Source organism: Recurvomyces mirabilis (genome assembly GCF_035927965.1).
Source record: "Recurvomyces mirabilis strain CCFEE 5264 chromosome Unknown scaffold_28, whole genome shotgun sequence".
Classification (NCBI taxonomy): domain Eukaryota; kingdom Fungi; phylum Ascomycota; class Dothideomycetes; order Mycosphaerellales; family Teratosphaeriaceae; genus Recurvomyces; species Recurvomyces mirabilis.
In genome coordinates this window covers 333,472-356,211 of record NW_027041962.1, presented here as the reverse complement: position 1 = coordinate 356,211, position 22,740 = coordinate 333,472, and the positions used below count along the sequence as shown (strand labels likewise).

The window sequence follows — 22,740 nt, the reverse complement described above, 5'->3', positions numbered from 1 at the left end:
ACGCTAGTCTTCGAGCTGTCAGCCGAGGGCGCCTGCTGAGGTGTGACTCTGTTTGTTCATGATGGAAGCTATCTATTCTCCATTCCCCACTGCTCGCATTGGTGTAGTCGAAGTGGTTGGCGGCATTGTTTTTATCATGCTACATTCATGACACTAGATCTCCAAGACATCGACCAGCTAATGAAGTCATTGCTATAGTGCTCCGTTAAGCCGAGCCGCTGGCAGCCTGGTCACGCGTCGAGTCCATCAGTCTATCAACCATGCTTCCACCACAAGCACGTAGTGGCCTACTCGGACCTCGCAGACACTCACTGGCATCAACAGCTCCAACATGTCTACTCCGTCAGGCTTCTGTCTCTCAAACTCTCCAGGTAACCTCGGCGGCCACCCAACAAAGCCGTAGCTTCTGGGGCTGGCGACGAAGAGGCAGCAGCGACTGGGAATCCCATATCGACCCGATGTATCACCGTTTCACTCGCTACCGTACCATGAAGACCCGAGCCAAGCTTATCGAGAAGTTCAAGCGTCGAGCCAACTTCTACGATGCAGATCAGCGGCCCTTCTTCACGCCGAAGCATATCCGGTTCGCTTCACACTTCAACGGTCGTGGAAGATGGCCGTTGAATCATGTTCGAGCTCAGCCAGCTTCGGAACAAGATGCTCAGCGTGAGGATGGCTATGAACTCAGTCAGCGGGAGCAAGAGTGGAAGGAGAGGATGGAGTATATGCGTAAGCAGATACAAAATGATCCTTATGAGGCAGTCTTCGGCAAACGCTTTGAGCCATTCTGGAGTCCGCTTGTACCGAGCTGGATGCGAGAGGAAATGGGTATGCAACGCCAAGCAAAACAGCCGAGCAAACCAGAGGAGCTTGAGCGGGAGAAGTCGAAGATAAAGGCGACGAGAATAGAGCCAAGCAGGCAATCCTCGTCTACAGGTCAACCTCCGCCCGTCGACTCTCCTCCAGTCAAAACTACCGAATCTATTCCCTCTCCTAAGACCAAAAGTTACGCATCATACTCTTCTTCATCGTGGGATTCATGGTCTAATACAGCAAGACTCGAGAAGTGGGACTCTGTATCGAACGAGCTCAAGCAATTCGTCTACGATCCCATCAGCAACCGCATGGTGGCAGTAAAGCCGTTGCCAGCAGTCAACACCGCCAAAATCGATCTGCCCAAGCCAGAGCAGACCAACGTTGTCGTAAGAAACACATTGTCCACCACTGCACTTGCAAGTAGAAGTCAAGACATGCGCTCGCTCATCAATACACCTCGTAGGGACATCAGGGCCGTCGAGGTGCCTGTGAAGCAATATAAGTCTGCCAAGCCAGCACCGGAATCATCGATGGATGTCATAGCCGCAGCCACGAAAGAAGCGGCGGACACTCTTGCATGCCTGAAAGAGAACATGGACCGGATGTTTTCTCACTCCGCCCAGCAAGAACAGACTCGTCCTCCACGACCAGCTGCACTTGCCAAGCTTCCAGCAAACGATATGGATATGCTCACAGCTGATGATGTGCGTGCCAGGATGGGCAAGGTCAAGGAGATCAGGACTGTTAAGCCGACCACGATAGAACAGAAAGCTACTATGGAGGCGGATTTCGACAGCAAAGCTGCTGAGTGGGATAAGGCTGAGAACGCTGTGTTCCAGGAGGCTGAGCTGGAGACGACCAAACGAAAGTGGGTTGCGAAGGCTAAGAAGGAGGAGAAGATATCAAGATCCGAGACGTCAGGCCAGCCCCTGACAGCATCGCACGTACGACTTCATGAGTCGTATGGCACCTCGAAGATACCAGCGGATGCCTCTCTGGACACTCTTGGAAGCACACTGCAAAATGAGTCTTCAAGGACGAGACCTGACCAACATCAGAAGACCGATATGGTAACCACGGCCCTCGATGACCTCGGCAACACACTCAAGTCTGAAGTACAGCCAACGTCACGGTCCAACGACATCGACAGCCTCGCCGACACGCTCGAGACCATGGAAACGAGGTCGCCACCACGACGCCAGGAACAGAAGCTTCAAGCCGCTCTCAACAGACTTCAGACGACACTGTCCCGACGCACCGACACGGCCAAAGAAGACAGCAGATCAGTACTGCTATCCGCGGTTCAGCGTATGCAGTCCAAAGAGCTTCCTCGCACAGATGATCTCGACGACTCGGGTGCTCATGAGGCTACCGAAACCGTCGAGATTCCGACGAGTGTGCCAAAGGAGTGGTCCAATGCCGCCAACATCCTGCAGGCGAATCGTGTCAAGCGCATTGCAGCAAAGCGACCCTACCCTTTCCCCGTGCCTCGATTTGCCGAAGACATGGAACAACGCAAGGCCGCTTACGAAGCCTCACAAGCCAAGCTGAAGGCCGACGAAACCAAGGCTGAACGATTGAAGAAGGCCAACGAAGTTCTCGAGGCGGAAGTCAAGGAACAGAAATTCTTGATGCAGTCTCATGAGAATCGCTATGTGCACAAGATTAGGAGTCTCAGGCAGGAGCTCGATATCGCGTACAAGCAAAGCGCAGTGCACAGTGAGAAGCACGTCGAGAGGATACACTTCCTTGAGGCCGAGCTTACCAAGGCTAGCAAAGCTGCAGGAGATGTAGCAGTGCCAGCTAAGATGCCGCAGAAGATGGTACAGGCGGAAGGCGATTTCTCGCCTGATATCGCCAAGTTCGCTAGTGCTGGCAAGTGGTACAAGCAGCCTACTGCACCTGCTACACCCGGCAAGCAGATGATTGCCCGAGCGGAGCAGAAAGCTCGTGATCAGGCTCTTGTGAAGGAAGTCTGTGAGATCTACGAGCGCGAGTATGGTGTCATCGATACGAACCATAAGCAACGGATCTTGTCAGGCTCGGAGGCAAATGCTTCTGCTAAGAGACTGTCAGTGAAGAAGGCTCCGCAGGTCGTTGAAGTGGAGAGCGATGTTGACCTTGGTGAGGCTCTTGCTGAGCACGAGAGGACGACTTCGTACGAGTTCAAGGACGATGGGCTCGAGTCTAGGATCCAGGCTGAGGAGAAGGCGGCACATGAAGCACAGGCGCTTCCGCAGCTCGAGACGTCGGCCGAATTGACCCGTACAATCACTAAGGCTAGGCAGGCTATTGTCAATGCCAACGTGAAGAAAGAGCATCCTAAACAAGACGTTGTCTTGGCTGAAGAGATAAAATCGCCGTCCCAGGCAACTTCCGCAGCCAACTGGGAAGAGCCACCAGTGTACAAGGTTCTTGCTTACGATTCTGGGAATGATATCCTGTCTACTGCGACCACAACCGCAAATTTCACCGGCACTGAGACACCGATCAGTATTCCTCAAGCTCTCAGCCAGCTCTATCAACCAGCTCGGTTTGTGTCGCATTTTGCTGAATTGCAGCAAGACGGCTGGCAGGTCATCTATGGCACACGAGACATGCTAGTGTTCAGGAAGGTCCAAGCAAGTGCTGAGAAGCCTACCATCCCGGCCGCAATCGATGAAGATGCAAGCCTAGTTGACCATGGCTTGATCAAGCCTAAGCAGAATGCTCTTGCTGAGGAAGCTGCGAACTTCCACGATAGGTACAAACCTGCGCCGAAGCCATATGATCCGACCAGTATTGAGAACGGGAAGCTCATGCCCTACGAGAACGCCATGGCGCAGGAAGCTGCCCATGCATATGATGCTGCTCGGGCAGCACATGTCAATCCCATCGATGGTACTGCCAAGATTATGCCTGTACCAGAGGTCTCGACGGGAGCTTATGCCTCACCCACAGGTTTCGTGAACCATGACCGTGCATACCTTGACAACGATGACCTGGTTGATCGGGCCAAGGTCAGAGCGGCGATGAATAAGAAAGAAGAAGACATTGATTACATACACTACCCTCGCGTCAAGCGCCAGGAGCCCGTGTATGCGGGCACTCGCCTGGCCACCCCGGCTGCATCAAAACAGCGGAAGTGGAACGAGCGCCATGAGAAGCATGCACGTAGAGCCGAGAAAGTGAAAGCGAGGTCGAGGCGGAGGGGCGGCAAGCTGAGGTGGGCGCTGGGTGTGGGTGTCGGCTTCGCAGCGGTAAGCTATGGTATTGGCGTTGCAGCTGAGATGGCGAGACAGGAGAGAAGAGAGAAGGAGAGGTGGGAGCAAGTTTTGGATGGTAAGAGGGGGAGGTGGGAGTGATCTATGATAGTTGTCACCACCGTTGGACGTTTGAACAAGTCTTCCCTTTGTGCGAGGGCGTATTGCATATTATGATTGCGAGCATCATGGATGGCCTGGCGTTCTTTTGGTTATGGATCTGGGAATGGGCGAGGGGCATTGGATTGGATTGAGGATACGGTTGAGATACGGATGGATGTGACACTACTCAATCTTCTATAGAAGTGGTATGATGATTCAACTCCGACTTATGTGTTAACGTAATCCGTCCTATGTCTGCATAGACCAATCTTGCTCATACATGTATTGGCTTGCAATTGGCATCCGCTTCTGCTGCAGGGTCCTCAGCCTCAGCTATGTTTCCCTCCTGCACAATGGCGTACTTAGCGCACATCTGTCCACTTCACGGAGCACTACTTCTATCTCAGCCATGGCGCCATCGAGATATGAAGCATATAGCGAACCTTTACCAGATGACTGCACAAGATTGCTGCAAATCCGTCGAAACCCAAGCCCAAGTGCCAAAGACGATGTCGACGTACTCGACTGTACCCTGACTACTCACGAAATAGCAGACTACCCACCCTATGAAGCAATCTCGTATGCCTGGGACGAACCTCTGGCCGAACAGATCAAACCACCATGGCCAGTCGAACCGCAGGGCGAGCCTTTCGACGTCACAGCAAACCTGAGACATCTCTTATATCACTTGGCAGACTCACCCGAAGAACCTGATTGGGACGAGACCTTACCTCGCTATTATTGGATCGATGCTCTTTGTATCAACCAGGATGACGATGAAGAACGCACCGCTCAAGTTCGGGCGATGCATCGAATCTATCGCAATGCTAGCTATGTGATCATCTGGCTGGGGCCTGATCCAGAGCAGGAGGCATATTACGTACGCGAGATGCTTAGGGCGCTGCTGCAAATGTACAGCTCAGTGGACGAAGAGATGAGCAAGCCATTCGAGTTTGACTGGGTGCCTTGCGGATACAATTTACACGCTGAGGGGCTACCATTGATAGGAAGCAGTCATTGGGAGCCCATTGTGCGCTTCTGGAGTCGTTCGTGGTGTGAGTCACATACGAGCTATTGACGCCTAATCCTGACATCTATTGTAGTTCGACGCGCATGGGTTTGGCAGGAAGGTGCATTGGCGAAGGACTTTGAGTTTTGGGTTGGCGAAGTCGTGTTCGTGGAGTTCGACGTTGTCACAAGTTCCTTGCACTTGATCAGGAATGGTCTTGGTTCAGCGCTCGCAGCGCAGCACATAGGCCCATCAACCAGAAGACCTCTGTCCTCCGGACTAAAAGTTGGCATCCAAGCTTCAAAGTTGGCCTGCTTGCAGTATTTGGCTAAAGGCTTTAATACACTCGAGGTCGAAACGACCGAGTTCACTTGGGGTGTCGCCGAACGCCTGGTTGGACCTGATGAGGATGAAGACACGCAAGATACGAGTCGTCAGCTTTTGAAAGTGTTTGTAACGATGATGTGGACGACCTATTCGGATTTTACAAGCGAGCCACGTGATCAGATCTTTGCGAAATTGGTCCTGATCCGACAAATCGCGGAGGCATACCGGGTACCGCCAATACCATTGCAAATCGACTACAGCAGATCTCTAGTCGAAGTGTATCTGGATACTATGACCTACATCATCGAGCATAGCGGCTGGCTTGGAATATTGCTCCTGCTGGCACCAAACCGACCTTACGACATGGCCTTCCTGGCTCCCAACACATGGTCACTGGCCTTCTGGGGCGGACTTTCCCTTCCTACACCAATCGTTGCTACTCCAGAACCAGATACAAAAGACGGCAATTCGAGCCAGAACAGCACGTAAACCCAGAGTTGTGGACCGAAGTCTTCTTGTCCAAGGTAAGCCTGTAGGGCGTGTATCAAAGCTGGGTACTCCAACGAGGGCGTTCTTTTCGAGGACGACCTTCGACCAGACGTCCCGCTTTCTGCTCGATTGTCCTCCAGTGGTTGGATGTCCTGGCAAGGACCGCATTGACTGGTGGCGGGAGATTATGACTGACACCGACAACGCCACCACGTCTCTGCCACTTGATGGCCGGCGAGTTGCGTTCCGTGAATTGATTCTTATGGCCTGCTGTAAACGTGCATACGACGAGTTCGGAGGGTCGCCTCCTGCCCCGTCGCAGCTGGCTCAGTGGTTCAACAGCTCGGACATGGAGCGGTACTGGAGGCTTGCAGCTTGCTACCATGATGATCTGCTGCCATCGAGAGCCTCTATCGAGCAGCTCATCCTGGGCCACGAGGTCACACCCCCTCCGTACTGGGTACCCACCGGGGCTCAGAATCGGAGGTTGTTCTGCATATCCAAGCCTAGTCACCCACCTTGTCCGTCCGCAATGTTGCTTGGCCTCGGGCCCGAAGTGGCGGAGGAGGGTGATGTTGTATTCCTGGTGGCAGCGGCCGTATTCCCACTGGTACTTAGGCCATTACTGGGCGACGATCGCGCTGGTGAGCAGACGGACTTGGTAAATTATGCTGTGGTGGGCGATGCTTATCCGCATGACACCGCCAACGCATTGGACCTGATGGATTGCGACGAGTGGCAGGACATCGAAATCCGGTAGGCTCGCTGAGGGAATGGTACCTGTGCATTTCAGAGTAGTCGCTGGCGGCAGAGCTGTAAATATGGCCTTTGAGATGGCGCTATGCCATGGAAGCCAAGATGCTGTTCTGTCTCGCCATGAGTCGTCCGTACGTGCTACGATGCAATACAGAAACTACTGATGGTGGTCTGTAAGGAACCACGCCCCGGCTGGAGTAAGTCAGCGGCCTGCTTGGTCGCTGATAACCACAAGCGACCAATTCCCGGATCTCCTATGGCCGGATTCGTGCACGCAGTGTCGACGCAGAAATGCTTGGCAAGTGGAAGAATAGCAACGACGAAGGAGAAGAGGTTTCGCCATCAACCAAACGACGCCGACATCGGCCGAGTCAATGCACACCAAGAACTTCGACTTGACTCTCGTCAACAAACACTCCACCTGAAGAGTAATCTGGACATGTAGGCCAGGATACGATGGCAGCCTTCGCGTAAGCTGCACATCATATCCGTGTTCGTGAGTGTTCAATAACGCGTCTTAGCAAGTCTACGTTCTCCGCTGTCTCGTATGCAGCCTTCCGTCCGAACTACCCAGCCAAGTTCTACGACACTATCCTAGGATACCACCGTGGACAGAAGCGACTATGTCTTGATCTAGGCTGCTGACCCGGGACAGTGACATGCGAGATAGCCAAGCACTTCGATCGAGCCGTCGGCACGGATCCGAGTCCTAACATGATCAAGCAAGCTGAGTCGAGTATATCAGGTCAAAAGCAGTATGCCAACATCGGCTTCCTGCAAGGATCGGCAGAGAGTACTCCAAGCTTGAAAGAAGGGAGTGTTGACCTCGTCGTTGCCGGCCAAGCAGCGCACTGGTTCGATTATCCGAGGCTTTGGCCCGAGATGAGGCGACTGGTTCGACCAGAAGGGACTTTGGCGTTCTGGGGCTACAGCGATCCTGTTTTCGTTGACTTTCCACGTGCTTCGAGGATCATGCAGACGTATCAGTACGACGATCGGCCAGGCAAGCTAGGTAGCTATTGGTCGATGCCTGGACGCAGCTATACGCAGAACAAGCTGCGTGTTATCGAGCCGCCAAATGCTGATTGGGAGGATCTCGAGCGGATCGAGTACGAGGTCGGTACTAATGGCCGACGTAGTGGCAAGGGTATGTTATTCATGGAAAGACGGTTGACGGTGGGAGAAATGAAAGGCTACCTCAGAACTTGGTCCAATTATCATGTCTGGAGCCAGGAGAATTCGAGTATGAGCGCGAGAAGTGCTGGCGGTAACGGCGATGTGGTCGATGAGATGTTCGACGAGGCGGCAGACGCGGATGAAGTGTTCAGAAAGGAGGACAATGTCATTGACATTGAGTGGGGCTCTGGTCTAGTGATGGCTCGAAAGAACTCGTTTTGATGCTGACTTCCAGTGCACACTGTCAGAGGCTATGTCCGGCATTTACGAGCTGCTCGAACGATCTGGGTTGCTAATCTGCGAAACGATGAGCCTTCACAACACTTCCCATGACTGTCGACTGCTTCATAAGCATAGTCAGGTACTCTATGGCTGTCACGAACACGGCGACCGAGGCACAGAATGCCATCGTCTGCACGTTCCAAGTAGACCAAGAAACCAGCCACCCGATGTTTGATAGCACGAAGACGAGAACACAACCAACTAGCCACTTTCGCCCTACCCAATGATGGTGTACACGGGAGTTGTCCGGCAAAATTGCGCTCCACTTGCGAAGGCGAAGCTCGTTATTTTGGTGTGCCAGTCGCCAAGCGTCGTCCACGTCCATGCATCTGGCTACTGTAGCAACCACAGCATCTGCTCCAGTGTCCAGCGAAGCCTGGAAATTCTCCGTCAATGGGCGACCTGGCAGAATCTCATTTGACTTCATGATATCCCACCAATATTCGACTGTCTGGTAGGCGCTCTTGGGATCGATCTCGAACCACTCATGCTGTGCACGCCATCGACCTTTTGATTTGACGTGGAGATATCGATGACAGTGCGCAAGATCAGTATGCACGAGCTTCTCCAGTCGAAGCAACTGGATGTAGGGTATATTCGCCAACGATCTGCGCGAGTCAAAGTCCAATGTCAGTCGTTGCACCGACTTACAACTGTCTTCAATCTTCCTGAACCGGTCCCAGAGCTTGCCTGTGGTGAACCCGATCTTGATATACTGTTTGTTGACATCCGGGAAGATGTACAGATATCCCTTGGCCTTGGCGCTTTCCAGAGGCTGGCCCAGCAGATCTCGCATTTCATCATGCGCTGTCTGCGGAGCCCACTTCGACATCTCGCCAGCCTCGAATCCAGTCCGTGTTGCGGGAGAACTGCGTCTTCTAGACGACCCGTTGGTATGAACTGCGGATTCATTCACCTCTGCTCGTGCTTCGGGTACCAGACGATCATTCATCTGGGTAGAGCCTATCTCGAGGTTGTCTTGGCCTAGTTGCGTTGCGACTTGCCCTTCGCGCACTTGCGAGCCCACCAACGGGCCGGTGCTCGGAAGCTGAACTTCTCGAGTATCGTCCGTTACGAAAGGATCCATACCGACGTGGTCTGCAACGATTTGTGGGACGATGTTACTTAGTGATGCTTCCAAAGCTCCCGAATCACTGGACGATCGCTGCTGCCGTGATAGTGGAGACCCCAAGTGATTGCTTTGGCGAGTGGAGAGACTGCGCTCGCTTTGAGTAGAGGATGGCGTAGGCCGTCCGGCATGATCGTGACACCGCTCGTCTGGTGTGCTGGTTCGAGGGGACGCCCTGGTGTCGCCCAACCTGGAAGGCTGCATGGGAGAGCAAGGCTTAGCGAAATAGTCCAAAGGAAACTCGTGTCTCCATCCGGCTTCGATCTTCCTGGTATAATGTCTATTTATGCCGCTGCTCGTGTACTCTCGGTGCCTTGGACAAACTAGCCATTCGATGATGGACCTGGTGTTCTTGAGATTCGTTGTTGCGTCGTCCCTCCGAATGCGTTCTATGGCAAGAGCAAGGTCGTGCAGCTCGATCTGCCGAGTGCAACGAGCGTTCCGCTCTACTGCAATACAGATATATATTTCGGGTATCACTTCGCCACTCAAGGTTTCCTTTATCGAAGCAAAGCTTGGCACCTCCATTGTGATCCGACTTCAAGTTCTCACGGCTGATGTGGCTGCGACCTGTCACTTTGCGTCTGCTGCTCTTGTAACGAGCAGCAGATATCTCGTCCGGCCGAGCTCTGGTAGTATCAGTCTGGAGCGGACAGAGAGTGCTGCTCTCTGATGCTACCTATATCTCTACAGATATCGACACAGCCACACTGCCTGCCTTCCCGTATCGTACACTGAGATGCTGTTGACTCTACGGAGATGATGCGTGTCGCACGAGTGGACAGTCACAGGTCACGTAGTTCATGTCAGGACGTCCGATCGTCCGGTGCCCTCCATATAATAAGCTGACGAACCCAGAAGCACGTCGACCGTAGTGTCGAGGCGAGTGTCTTGCACTCAGACACAGCAAGTGGAGAGGCTGTACCAGCTCGCTTGCAAAGCGCTGATGCATGCATGCGGCACAGCACAGCCAGGGGCGTTTCACGTTGATGCTCACAGCCCACGATTACGCACATTGGCGGTGCTAGAACGAACTCGTATATCACTCCAGTGAACAGTTCAAAGCGATATGCAGAGACTAGGGATACGCTCGGACGTGCACAGTGACATGTCATTTGGTCCGACCCAGCCTCAGGAAACTACGGTAGCGCCAGTGGATCTCGCAACTCAGAGGACGTATCAATATAGACATTTCACAGCTGCATGGGGCCTCGTGGCAGTGCCAGGCATGCTGCCACACGCACATCAACAGCTTGCATCGCGGTCTTCTGTGATCGTTGCCCTCTCCCCTGACAGCAGAAGGGCATCCGGACGCTTGATATTGACCGTGTGAAGTGATGATCGCATAGCCCGAGCTCGGAGTTGCTGTAAGGTTGTTCCGGCACCGTTACTCAGCGCCTTTACTCGCTTCTACGGTAATGCAGCAGGGTTCGCAGCATGTCATCTTGGACCGTAGCAATCGTGAAGCGCAGACCAACGTGGTTGTTCTGAGATGAGCCCCAGATAGGCTAGCGGGGCTGTCCCGTTCAACACGTGACTAGTATCGGCGTACCTTCCTCAGACCCACAAGCGCGTATTCCTTCGCGACATTATTTGAGCTTGTGCTGCTTCAGCATTGCGATCACTCGCATCTGCTCTCGTTCAACACCTACCGTCATGACGACCACCGATGGTCTTCCACCGGATCCTCTGACCCTTCTCCGCGGCTGTGTCGCCGCCAACAGTCTTCCAATACCCTCTCCGAGCGATGACCCATCAACAGCCACTGACACCACCCTCTCCCTCGCCCTCGCAACACATCTCATCTTCAACACCGAGTCAATACAAGATGGCGCACAGCATCTCGCGATTCCGCTTCCGCAAATCACACGATTCGTATCAGTGGCAGCAGGAAACAGAGCTCTGGACCTTCGCTCCGTCTTCTTCTGCTGGCAGAACAAGGACCAGAGTGCGGGAACTTACATTGCGGCTACGCAAGCATTGAATGAGGAATTGCGGTCGAATGGGAAGCAAGAGACCGTAACGAATTTGGTCTTCGCGGAAAAGCTCGACCTGAACCAATGGCTGGCAGGAGAGGTGGGGGAGGAGGAGAGCGAATTCATACGATCACTGGACGCCAACAAAGCTACCCGAGCTGAGGCCAAGGATGCAGCTGCCACAGCAGCAGGAGGCGAGGATGTCGAGATGCGGGATGCCGACTTGACGGACGGTGCAGCAGCGAAGCGGGAGCAGCAGCGATTGCGAGAGATCTTCGCTGCAGAGAGGAAAATGGGCGACCGCAATCTAATGCTCCGAGGCGTCAAGATCCAGGACTTCAGTGACGTACGAAAGAAGTATAGTGTGCTCTTCTTCGGCAAATCTCGAGTTCCACCCGGCGGACAACCCGCGCCTACACTTACAAACAACCCTGCTTTGCGACCACCGGTCAAGGCCGCGCAACCAGGACGAAGACCAGAGCCCATCATTCTCCTCTCACCATCCGCATCAAGTCTCCTACGCATGCCCAACATCAAGTCGTTCTTAGAAGAAGGAGTCTACACACCACCGGAATCCGGCACAACGTCAAATATCCTCCATCTTACCCGCACAATCCCACATTTGGCAGCGTCAAAACCAATCCGATTCATCCTCGTAGACGACCCCTCGACGTTCAGACCGGACTACTGGGAGCGTCTGGTAGCTGTTTTTACGACAGGCCAGACCTGGCAATTCAAGAACTATAAATGGCAACAACCTGCTGACTTGTTTTCCCACGCACTTGGCATCTACGTTGGATGGAAGGGCGAGATCGTGCCGGATAGTGTCAAGGGTTGGGGCCGAGGTGTCATGGTGGCGCAGATCGATAAGGGCAAAGATCGATGGAGAGATAGGGAGGTCGTGGAGGAGGTATGGAGGAATATTGAGGGGAGGATGAAGGAAATGGGGTGGGGTAAGGAGGTGCGGTAGCCGTGTACTGGTATCCTTGGCCGCGATGACAATGAGTATTTAAGGAGGATGTGTATTGTGATAGCGTTTTGAGCGGGCGTTCGGGGCGAGTGATTAGATGTCCATGCAGCAGGCATCCCAAAAGGGGCTCCCAGGCAATGCGCAGAATTCCCACGCAAGAAAATCTTGAGTCTTTGTGCTCTCCCTGTGACTCATATTTCCGTTCCCGTCTGGGCACGAGTCATGCATCAGTGTTGACTGTCAGCCCCACGCAGCAGTAACAGCAGTAAGACCGCCAGCTGCTGGCGTTTGCACCTGCGTGACTGCACACCACAGGCGGCAGCTCTTCGGCATTCAGGAGAAAGCGAATATAGGATACTGGACACATGGGGGAAAGTCAGGGAAGTAGCTTCACACAAGAATTTCTCAAATCACGGAATCACACCAACATATCCCCGGATGCGTTCCTTCCCTTTTGCCTAGCTTGCGCCCATCTCTTGTTCAACCCTACGCACATTACGGTTCGCGGTCACAAGTTCGGATCACGAAACCCGTCAAGGGGAGAACGTGCTTTCTGACACTCACTTACGTCTCAAGCTCCACAGACCACATCGGCACATCTTCAGTCTCAGGATCAAGCATATATGACGAAGATGTGGAGACAGTATTATTCAGGGAAGTAGCTACGGACGTTTGAAGCATCGCATATAGCGCGCAAACCCGAACTGCACACGAATGATTGCCATGGAATGTGTTTCCTTCCGTTTGCCATACACCCCTCACACCTTTCTTTACTGGTAATCAATGGTGAGTCCGACTTGTGGCAGGAACTAGAGAGTTGTGGCTCGAACATTTTGTGGTCTAAAAAGTGCCAATGCTGAAATGCTCGATTGGCTGGCGGTCTACAAGCCTAGACGCTCAGCAAAAGGCTTCAAGCCGGTCTTGCACACTCGAATCGATGGTCCACATCGACAATCGTCTAGCTACTGTCAGCCCCCGCAAGCTGCGCCAAAGTCTGCCCACCACTCTCTGCAGCACCCGTCTGATCATTAGTAGGAATGCTCTGGCTCGCGAACGCCAAGAAGACTGCCTCAAAATGCCCATCGCTAGCATAGTGGAATACTATAGCACCGTCTTCCCCGATACCGTTGGCGAATCGTGGCTGCGAGCCCTGGTTCATGTGGATGTCGTGTATACCAGTTCCGTAACTCGAGCCGAAGATGTAGATGTCAGCCTTGGCCGAGATGGCATCGTTGAGGATTGGCTCGAGTTGGTCGAGGATATTAGTGGTGGAGTTTGAACCATTGTCGTCTAGGACTTGGCCGGCTTTGAAGTCTACCAGCGCTGGTGTAGTTCTGACGTAGTCGAGGGATAGGTCTGTGCCGCTGCCAGATGCCTTATGGAAGCCATCGGCAAGCGGTGTCAGGTCTTGGGTGATAGGGTGGTCCCACTGGCGCTGCAACCAGTAGACGAGGCGGGTGTCGGAGTCAGTCGACGCCACGTTGATCGCCGCTTCCTTTCCTTTTCCCGAGCCATCGGAGAACTTGAGTGTGATGTGTGGCGACTCGTCTTGTAGGAGAGTCTGAGCTGTAAAGCTCGTGGGCGTACCCTTCCAGACGCCGTAGTTGCTGATCGGCATTTTGATTATGTTGGGCAATGTTGTTGTGTGAGGAAGAAATGTGGGAGCTCTTGAACAGCACAAAGACGGAGAGATATATAGAAGCTCAGTCATGCTTATGGTAGCGTGATATAGGTATGAACACGTATCACCTGCACTTACCGTGTTACGTTACTAGAGATAGACAGCGCAGCGTGCCATCCTGCGAGCTGTCCATTGGAGCGCTATCGTTTGCGCCTGCAAGGAAGTTGAAACGGACACGGCTACCGGCGTCATGCAGAAACCTTCTCTGATCGTGGTATCGAGTCACGAAGTTGGCAGTGCGTCTGTTGCTCGGACAAAGGTTGATGGGAAGAACGGAGGCTAGTTTCGTGATCTTGCCACATTACTTGTACATGCTGTAGTTAGATACGGAAGTCCCTGATGACGGTAGACTTTGTGTTTCTGTTGTGAAGCAACGTGAGTCCGAGGGGTCCTGTCTTAATATAAAGGATCATTTGAGTCACCAAGCGTCTACGGTCCGTGACGGCCCGATCGCCCAAAGCTTAGGTATGCCGAGACGATGTGCGTGGGGTTTAGTGGCACGTCAGCGGGGCAGGCGCGAGGTACATCGGCTGACTACACTACTACCATACGTCCACACAATTTACTGATAGGCTTCTGAACAAGACTGTTCGCACCGCCCAGCACAAGTCAACTACGACGACCTATCCAGGAGTCTGAAACCGCCATTCACGTGCAACGCTGCTGCCTGCTGCCTGCTGCTTCTACCGGTCTTACTACGTATTTCACCCACCCTCGTCTGCACCTCCCACTCGCTGTGACGAAGTTTCCGGCATGAGAGCACCTGCAGAAGCTGGTCAGTCTGTTGCGTTCAGCACTTGCTACAGCTCTGAACTACGCACTATCAAGGATCGCAAACGTCGTCGTTTTGATATGGGTGCCATCCCTAGTCATCCGTCACAGCCACTACCACAAATGCACATGTCGGAGAGCCTCCCAAGTCAAGAAGAGAGTATGTTGAAAACTATCATGAGACTTCGTGGCTTGGACATCTCCCAAGAAAGCGTCTTCGACTTCGAACCACCTGAAGGGTCCCGACCGTGGCCAAGCGCACACTACGGACCAGACTCGCCACATCTGCAATTCGCCAAAGCTACGAAGTCTAGCAAGAACAAACACCAGACCACTCCAGCGAAACCAGCTCGGCCAGCCAAAGCTCGCAAACCTAAAGCCTCGAAGCTGGTGCTGAAGAAAGCGATACCAGCACCATCCAAAGACCATGGTCCACTACCGGAACGAGCCATACCACTCCACCTGTTTACGCTCCCTTCCGAATTACGCAATAGGATCTACGAGCTGATATCAGTCCTGGAAGAACCCATTTCACCCTCCATCCGACCAATCTGGGTCACTCAAGGCCGCCGGAAGCGGCTCGAACAACGCTCATATCCTCGAGAACCAGCGGCAGCCATAGCAAGCAAGCAGATGCGAAAAGAGCTGCTCTCCATCTTCTATGCCTCCAACCGCTTCACCTTCCAACAAAGCGATCATAATTTGCTAGTGAAGCACTCCATGGCCTCCCTCGCGAACCAAAAAATATGGGTGGCCAACCGTCCAGACTCAAAGCACATCCGCGACATCGAGCTGCGAACCCCAGTCGAAGGACTGCTGGAGACGAGATTAGACTACACTTTCCACCGGCGCGTCGACGGCACAGTCAAGATCACGAAGAAATTCCATCTGGGCTTCGACGAATACTGTGATTGTCTCGAGCAGGGCGCCATTGAAGACGCCAAAACCGCTATCTCGGAGAAAGTGCTGGCGTACCATTCCGCACCGGAAGAAGACAAGGTTTGGGATGTGAGTGCCATGGATGTCATGCTGCTGGTGGGGGAGAAGCGGAGGGAGAAGTTGAAGGCTATTGCTACGGCGGAGAAAGGGCCGGAGGGCATGTGGCGGCTACCTGCGGGTAAGTGTGCGAAGTGTGGGACTGTGGGGTTGACGCTCGTCCATGGATAAAATACTGAAGAAAGGAGTATGGGCATTGGGGCAAAATGCAAAGGGAGAAGGGAAGATGTCAGGTGATGCTACGTAGATACTTGCGATCAAAGTACGGTCTGGCCCTGCGGCGTGATTGGTGGTAGTGTTGGAGGACGGGGTCTGAGTATAGCTTGTGCTGCTCTCGATGTCCTATATCATTGGTCATCGGTAGCACTGGCAGAGGTGGGATTGCACCACGGCTCCTCCCTCTGCTCCGTATTATACTCACCGGAGGCTTATAGGCCAGCAGATTTGATTCCATTATTGGATCCTCAAGCCAACCCCAGTTCCTTGTAAAAAGCCTCTGTACTCGGCTCCCGCCCCAGAAACTGCTTCAACGTGTCCATCTCATCCTGGCTCCCCCCCTTCTCCAGAACAGTATGTCTATATCGTCGCCCCTCCTTCCCATCCATTGGATCCTTCTTGAACACCGAATAGAACATATCCGTGCTGTAAACTTGGCTGGAGAGGTAGCCGTAGTAGCCTGCGTCGTAGCCGCCGATCAGGTGTCTGTGAGTAAGAGGTTAGCTCGGATTTTTGGGTGTGTACCATTGAGGATGAAAAGGCTTACCCGAATGTCGCCTGGCCGTGTCCCCAGTCGTTGCCTTGACCGAGCGCTTCCGGCCCATCAAGTTTACTGATCTCGTGCCTCAAACTGTTGTAAGTCGCACTAGCATCCAACTTCACCACCGCCTCGTGACTCTTCGGCTCATGAACAGTCATATCGAAAATCCCGAAATGCAACTGCCTGAGATTAAACAAAGCATCATTGACATGTCTCGTTGAGACAACACTCTTGATCAGCTCCTCGGGCATATGCTCACCAGGCTGCTTCTCCTCCTTCGCGCTCTCCTGCCACGCTGTCGCGTATTCTGGTGAGACGTGGGAGTAGTGCTTGCTTAGCGCGCGGATCTGGGAGGGCGTCCAGCACCAGTTCTCTAGCATTTGACTGGGTGCTTCGACAAAGTCGCGGACGGTGGAGGTCCCGTGGAATCGGGAGTAGATTGTTCGACTGACTAGATCGTGGATCCCGTGACCGAGTTCGTGGAAGAGGGTGACGACCTCGTCATGTTTTAACAGGGAAGGTTTCTTGGGCGTGGGTTTGCTGAAGTTGCAGACGAGGGCTGTGGCTGGGTAGCGGCGGGTACCGTTCTCGTTGATGAAGCCGGGTGAGAGGTTGAAGTTGGCTGCATGACCATATTTGCCGTCGCGGGGATGGAGGTCGAGATATAGGTATCCGACAAAGCCATTGCCTTCGCCTTCGTCGTCCCAGACGGAGAAGAGGTGGACGTCTGGGTGCCAGATGATGTCGTCGCCTTTGCCTGTTGAGGAAATGGCGTTGCGGTCTTCTGCTTCCAGCTTGACAAAAGCCAGGCCGAAGAGCTCCTCGAATATCTTAAGCATACCGTCGATAGAAGACTGAAGAGGAAAGTACTCCGAGATCTTCTCCTGATCCAGCTGATAATCCCGCTCAAGCATCAGAGTATCATAGAACCGATGATCCCACAAGAAATACTGCTCCGCATCTCCAGTTTCAGCTTCCTTCAACTCCTTCAGCTTCTCAATCTCTTTGAGGCCACCGGGCGCAAGTCGCTTCCTCAGATCGCCCAAGAAGTCATCTACCGTCTTAGGCGTCTTTGCCATCTTATCCTCGATCCGGAAAGTAGCATGATCGGGATATCCTAATAACCTCGCCGCCTCATCTCTCAGCACAATCGCCTCCTTGAAAAGCTCAATATTGTTGTTGCACTTGTTCTCATTCGCCAGAAACAGCTTGTGCCTCGTCTCAGCATTTCTGCAGTACTTCTGTACAGGGAAGAGGTCTGGGTACTTGAAAGTCAACCACACTTTACCCTCGTGCTCGCCCTCGCCCTTCTTCAAGCCCGTGATCAGATCAGCTGGTGCGCCTTCTAGCTCCCCAGGCTTGAACCACAATCCTCCCGACTCCTCATTCAGGTTCTTTTGGAAGATGATGCTCAATTCAGACAACCTCTTCTTGATCTCCTTGAATCTGTCCCGCTTTGGGCCAGCAGAGATTCCAAGCCCATTCCTGATATAGCCCTTGTGATCCTTCTCCAACAACCGTCTATTCTCCGCCTCGAGATCTTTGTCGTCCTTCTGCTTCTTGTATACGGCATCCACCAGCTTGAAAACATCCTCCCGCATGACAGAGTCGATCGCGAATTCATCCATCTGCTTCTCCGCCGCTACTGATGCATCCCTCAGCTTCGAGTCGGTGGAGACAGCAGAGTAGAAGCCGATGATGTGTGTCTCCAGACTCATCTGATCGTCATCACGTGCAAAAGGCAGAATCACATTGTCAAAGCTCGCCTCCTCAGGCTTCACATCCTTGACAATTCTATCCTGCAGCTCCTGATTCCTCTTCAAAATACTATTCGTATCCTTCGCCAAGCTCTCAGGCGTATGCGTGAAGAGTGGTGGAGCCTGCGGCGGCTTCTTGTGCTTGGCACTTGCCATTGTCGCGGTTGTCAGAGGTCGATGAGGATGTGTCTGTGTGGTTGGAGATGGAAAGCTAAAGGGAGCTTTCGGCACCGAGATCTGTCGTACAATCGTTCGAAGTCGCGGGACGTAAGATATGAGCGCCACAATGACCACGAGGAGGAGGAAGAGGAGGAGGAATGGGCGGCAGAAGGGAGAACGTGAGCCCTTTGGTGGAGCCAGAGTTGATGTGAATGGAAGATTATTATTGTGTGGTGAATGTGGTAGTTGATGTTGGTAGGTGGGGCTACTTCCTATTTGGGAGCACAATGACAAGGCAGGTGGCTGTTGGAAAGAATCGGGCGGTGTGGTTGTACGGGAGCTGAGCTCGTGATCATTGACTTGCTTCAGCCTTCGACTGGTGCATGCGCCTCAAAGTGATCGCCGACCAGGGTTCGCGTTTCAAGATGGCGGGGAGTGGGGTGGCATATCAAAATCCAGTGCCGCTGACGGAGAAGGTATATTTCCAGCCTCGATTTCTCTTAGAACATGGAGAGGAGCAGGAATATCGGATTTGGACGACACTTATTATCCATCGAGTCGACAGCCATTGTTCGGAGCTCGCGAACAGCCGTAGCCCCAAACACGTATCACAAGACCTGACGAATCAATGCCGAAAAGGATAAAATTGCTGCATACATGGAATGCTGAATATGGATATAGAAGTAAAAGTAGAAGTACACCACGCTGCCGTTCCGTGACACCGGCATCAATGCATTACCTGTCGTATTTCGTCGTAATCATAACTTTTGCTCATCCTCGAGCTCACCGTGTCTCATATCCTTGGGTTCTGTTGCTGATCCAGCATGCTCGCGCGCTTGAACAACATCCATGACCTTCCCGGTCAGAAGCGTACAGCCGATGTTGTGGCGATTGGTGTCGTAACTATTCGTAGCAGGCCCAGGCTGGACTTCAAGCTCATCAATCATTGTCTCATCAAAGCCGGAGTCAGTGTGCAGAAGTGGGATCTGGGATGCCTCTTCCTGCTGGTGCATGAGTTCGAGCTGCTTGTTCCGCATTAGCTCCTGCTGATGTGCAATGCGAACCTCGGAGAGCAAGTCAGTCGAGCTGGGCGGCAAAGGCGGAAGACAGTCATCGTCGTCGATGGCAGGTGGGTACTCAGACCTCAGCGTCTCGTCGCCAATCTCCTCTACCCTACACCTTTCCCCACCATCCCTATGCTCACGGCCAGGCACATCACGCACCCTTTCAAACGTCTCAGACGATACCGACACAGAAGTCGCGCTACTAGCAGAGCGGCCGTACGGTGAACTCCTGCGCCTTCGGCTTGAGACAGGCGATCGACCTCGGCGATGTTCGACATCCACCCACGAACCCGTACTTGTGAATCTATAGCTCGAGGCCGGGTTGGAGTCCGGGTCAACATAAGTGACTGCAGAGGTGAAGTCCGAAGCCCGACTATGCTCAGGTCGTGGTCTGCGGACCTCGTCCAGTGTCACTGCCATATCAGGGTCAATGTACTCCTTGTCCGAGCGATGGGTTGAGACGCTGTCGTTGATAGCTTGCTTATGTTGTCCGAAGTCCACTGACCTCCCCGCACGGGACGGCGCTCCGCCTGCTAAGGCCGGGAACAGTCGAAGAAGTTCCTTCGCCTCGGCGCGATCTCGTGGTCGACCACTCAAGCAGATATCGATGATCTGCTGGACGTAGTCCGGAACGTCAAGATTAACAGCCGGTAAAGGCCTCCTGACGCGCTCTGGCTCGTCAATCTCCTCCGCCAACGCCCAAAGTACCATTCCAAGCTGGAACAGATCAGTTTTGACACCAATGTGCATTCCGATCCGCTGCCCGCTCTCGATCAGACGACTCAACTCCGGTGGCTCCCAGCCAACAGGACATCCTCGTCGGTTGATGTCGATGATAAGAGCATTATCGTCGGCATCAATGACAATGTTCGACAAAGTAAAATCCCCTTGCACGAACCCAGCTTCATGGACCTCAGTCAAGCCTTGCAGGATCTGCTTCGCCCATTTCTCCCGTCTGTACCACGGAAGCTCAGACGTGCCGCGAAAGTCGTAGAGCATATCTACCAATGCACCTTGCGATGCATAACCGATAAGCAAACCCTTGACCACGGAGCCAGACTCATCAGTGACGAGACCTTGAAGCTGCACGACGTTCGGGCAGTCGACAAGTGCGTCAAGAGCGTTGACCTCGTACAAGAACTCGTCGACTGTGTCGGGACCAGGAATCTCCTTTTTGATGACCACCATGCCATCAGCGAGGACTTTGTACACGAAGCCGGAGAGGTGGGAGATGAATTCCAGCTGGCCCTCGCGATAGAGAGGTGTGATTACGTGCGAGAAGAGTGAGAGAGCAGGGTATTGAATGATTTCATTGGCATCCTCACGAACATGGACATGTAGTTGACAGTCGTCTCGTGTCGTTTCGAGTTTGAGGTTCGTGACGGTATCGTAGTATTGGATTTCAGGTAATGACTCCCGGATAGCCTCGTAAATGCGGAAGCTCTTGTCACGCTGGTAATGAAGTGTGCTGATGTCGGCTTCCAGTGAACCATCAGGAGCATCGCGGTAGTCCAAAGATAGTGTTATGCGACGCCATTTGTTTGGCTTCTCAGCGTACGTGACGAAGAACTTCTCACGATTCGACTTGTCGCGGAAGTGCATACTGAGATTGAGAATCCAGCTTCTCTCGTATTCGTCACGTATAGAACGCTGATCATCTTCGGGTTGGTCATCCTCCATGAAGACATCAGAGTTGAATTGAGGCTGATCTGGTATCTGTAGCGGCGGCAGGCCCTCAGGTGGACCTCGTGTCGACCGCAATCCGTTACTTGACGATTGTAGTTCCAATTGCGTTGGTGGAGGTTGATTCGTCGGATCAATGCTTGAAATGGAGAAGGACGGAAAAGGAACAATCGGCGAGCTTGGTCTCCTGGCAGCACTTGCACTGAGACCACGTCGTCGATCGACGCTTAAAGTACGCTTCTCAGTCGGACTGGGTTCGTTGAGCTGAAGCTTCTCTCTCTTCTCAGACTCCTGCCTACGGAACGTCTGTGGTCGAGGTAGAGATGGTATGGCTCGCTTCGAAGCCGCGACAACCTCTTCTGAACTACGTCTCCGAGTAGGTCCGAAGTAGTCTCCGGTAGATGCTACCTCAGTAGGAGCAGTCTGCGGCGCTTCAACAATGTCCCGAGGAAGATCATGGTCATGATGCCTCTTGAGCAGTCCACCCAGACCTCTCAATAGGGAAGGTGCTCGTCGATGCACCTTATGTGGTCGATCCTGCTCCATCTCTTGTACAGTGGTAGTGGTATTATGCTCGCCGCTGCCATGGCTGGCGAATGGGAAGAGGTGAGGCATCTGATGTGACCACTCACGGGTCGAGGATAGGATGGGTCGGCAGGCTTAGTATGCGAACGCGGTTTGCAGTTCTCGTGCTAATTCAGCCATGTGGTGGTACTGCCGCTGCTGGTGTAGTACGCGATATGCACGGATCCATAAAGGTCGTGCGGAGTTGCTGCAAGAAGAAGAAGGGATACGATAATGCAGACGAGTCTCTTTCGTCTTGTCGAAGTGTTGAACGTCGTTCTTGTGGTTCGTGACTCTTCGTGCTGGTCAAGGTTCACGCTGAGGCTCGAGCACCGTTCATGAATCAGGACCCGATCGAATTTGGTTGGAGATGCGATGTGATGCGATGCGGTGTGTTCCAGCACGAGCACCTAACGGGACGAGGAGCCAGACGCCGCCGCCGCCCTCTCGGGAAGCCAATGCGAACACGGTCAAGCGTCGTCGTCACAGCAAATGGACAATAATATGAGCCACACAATGCACGCGTCCGCTGTCGTTGAGACGTGATAACGAAGTGACAGCTTGAGAGAAGCGAGAATACCAGCAGCGACACAGCGTTATGCACCCGTCCTTATGGATCGACAACGAAGGTGGGCCCGTTCAGCTGTTTATCCTCTCCAGCGAGAGCGAGATCTGCATCAGGCGCACTGCGTGTGCGAACGATGATTGCATGACACGAGTGACAGCCCCATTGTTGTTGGTGCAAATGGTGAGCCAACACGCACGTTGGCTTTTCGAACACATCAGCTCCGCCTACGCCACCAAACCATCTCCAGCTTAAAGTCGGGCAGCAGGAGACAGCTCAATCATATGTTGCGCTGTAAAACGCGAGCTCGGCGCAGTTCTAGCGTGAAGACAGCAGCGAAAGAGAGACACATGTACCCTGCGGCTACCCGTGTGGTACCTGCGATTGGAGGCTTGCATCCTCTTGGAAGTCGTTCCGCTGAGACTCTGCAGCCCTTGTGCGCACGCATCCTGCAGGAGGCAGAGTTTGG

At 53.3% G+C, this 22,740-nt stretch overlaps 9 protein-coding genes across 9 annotated transcripts; 5 read left to right on the top strand and 4 right to left on the bottom strand.

Moving 5' to 3' along the window:
- Positions 1-260: 260 nt before the first annotated feature.
- On the top strand, positions 261-4,160 carry LTS14_009005 (uncharacterized protein; the record flags this gene model as incomplete). Its single annotated transcript, XM_064841688.1, is given in 2 exon segments — positions 261-353; positions 372-4,160. 2 exon segments carry the CDS (start codon positions 261-263, stop codon positions 4,158-4,160), a joined length of 3,882 nt encoding a protein of 1,293 aa, XP_064690851.1.
- Positions 4,161-4,569: 409 nt separating this feature from the next.
- On the top strand, positions 4,570-5,985 carry LTS14_009004 (uncharacterized protein; the record flags this gene model as incomplete). The annotated part of the gene is made up of 2 exons (XM_064841687.1): positions 4,570-5,215; positions 5,264-5,985. 2 exons carry the CDS (start codon positions 4,570-4,572, stop codon positions 5,983-5,985), a joined length of 1,368 nt encoding a protein of 455 aa, XP_064690850.1.
- Positions 5,986-6,172: 187 nt separating this feature from the next.
- On the top strand, positions 6,173-8,139 carry TMT1 (trans-aconitate methyltransferase 1; the record flags this gene model as incomplete). Its single annotated transcript, XM_064841686.1, has 2 exons — positions 6,173-6,629; positions 7,397-8,139. The coding sequence occupies 2 exons, from the start codon at positions 6,173-6,175 to the stop codon at positions 8,137-8,139; spliced, it is 1,200 nt and encodes a 399-aa protein (XP_064690849.1).
- Positions 8,140-8,622: 483 nt separating this feature from the next.
- On the bottom strand, positions 8,623-9,286 carry LTS14_009002 (uncharacterized protein; the record flags this gene model as incomplete). The annotated part of the gene is made up of 2 exons (XM_064841685.1): positions 8,623-8,807; positions 8,851-9,286. 2 exons carry the CDS (start codon positions 9,284-9,286, stop codon positions 8,623-8,625), a joined length of 621 nt encoding a protein of 206 aa, XP_064690848.1.
- Positions 9,287-10,984: 1,698 nt separating this feature from the next.
- CDC73 (accessory factor associated with RNA polymerase II) lies at positions 10,985-12,346 on the top strand (the record flags this gene model as incomplete). The annotated part of the gene is made up of 2 exons (XM_064841684.1): positions 10,985-12,257; positions 12,339-12,346. The coding sequence occupies 2 exons, from the start codon at positions 10,985-10,987 to the stop codon at positions 12,344-12,346; spliced, it is 1,281 nt and encodes a 426-aa protein (XP_064690847.1).
- An 886-nt stretch (positions 12,347-13,232) lies between these two features.
- On the bottom strand, positions 13,233-13,892 carry LTS14_009000 (uncharacterized protein; the record flags this gene model as incomplete). The annotated part of the gene is made up of 2 exons (XM_064841683.1): positions 13,233-13,840; positions 13,862-13,892. The coding sequence occupies 2 exons, from the start codon at positions 13,890-13,892 to the stop codon at positions 13,233-13,235; spliced, it is 639 nt and encodes a 212-aa protein (XP_064690846.1).
- Positions 13,893-14,708: 816 nt separating this feature from the next.
- Positions 14,709-15,893, top strand: LTS14_008999 (uncharacterized protein; the record flags this gene model as incomplete). The annotated part of the gene is made up of 1 exon (XM_064841682.1): positions 14,709-15,893. One exon carries the CDS (start codon positions 14,709-14,711, stop codon positions 15,891-15,893), a length of 1,185 nt encoding a protein of 394 aa, XP_064690845.1.
- A 293-nt stretch (positions 15,894-16,186) lies between these two features.
- PRD1 (metalloendopeptidase) lies at positions 16,187-18,392 on the bottom strand (the record flags this gene model as incomplete). Its single annotated transcript, XM_064841681.1, has 2 exons — positions 16,187-16,424; positions 16,486-18,392. The coding sequence occupies 2 exons, from the start codon at positions 18,390-18,392 to the stop codon at positions 16,187-16,189; spliced, it is 2,145 nt and encodes a 714-aa protein (XP_064690844.1).
- Positions 18,393-19,153: 761 nt separating this feature from the next.
- LTS14_008997 (uncharacterized protein) lies at positions 19,154-21,757 on the bottom strand (the record flags this gene model as incomplete). The annotated part of the gene is made up of 1 exon (XM_064841680.1): positions 19,154-21,757. One exon carries the CDS (start codon positions 21,755-21,757, stop codon positions 19,154-19,156), a length of 2,604 nt encoding a protein of 867 aa, XP_064690843.1.
- Between the last annotated feature and the right edge of the window lie 983 nt (positions 21,758-22,740).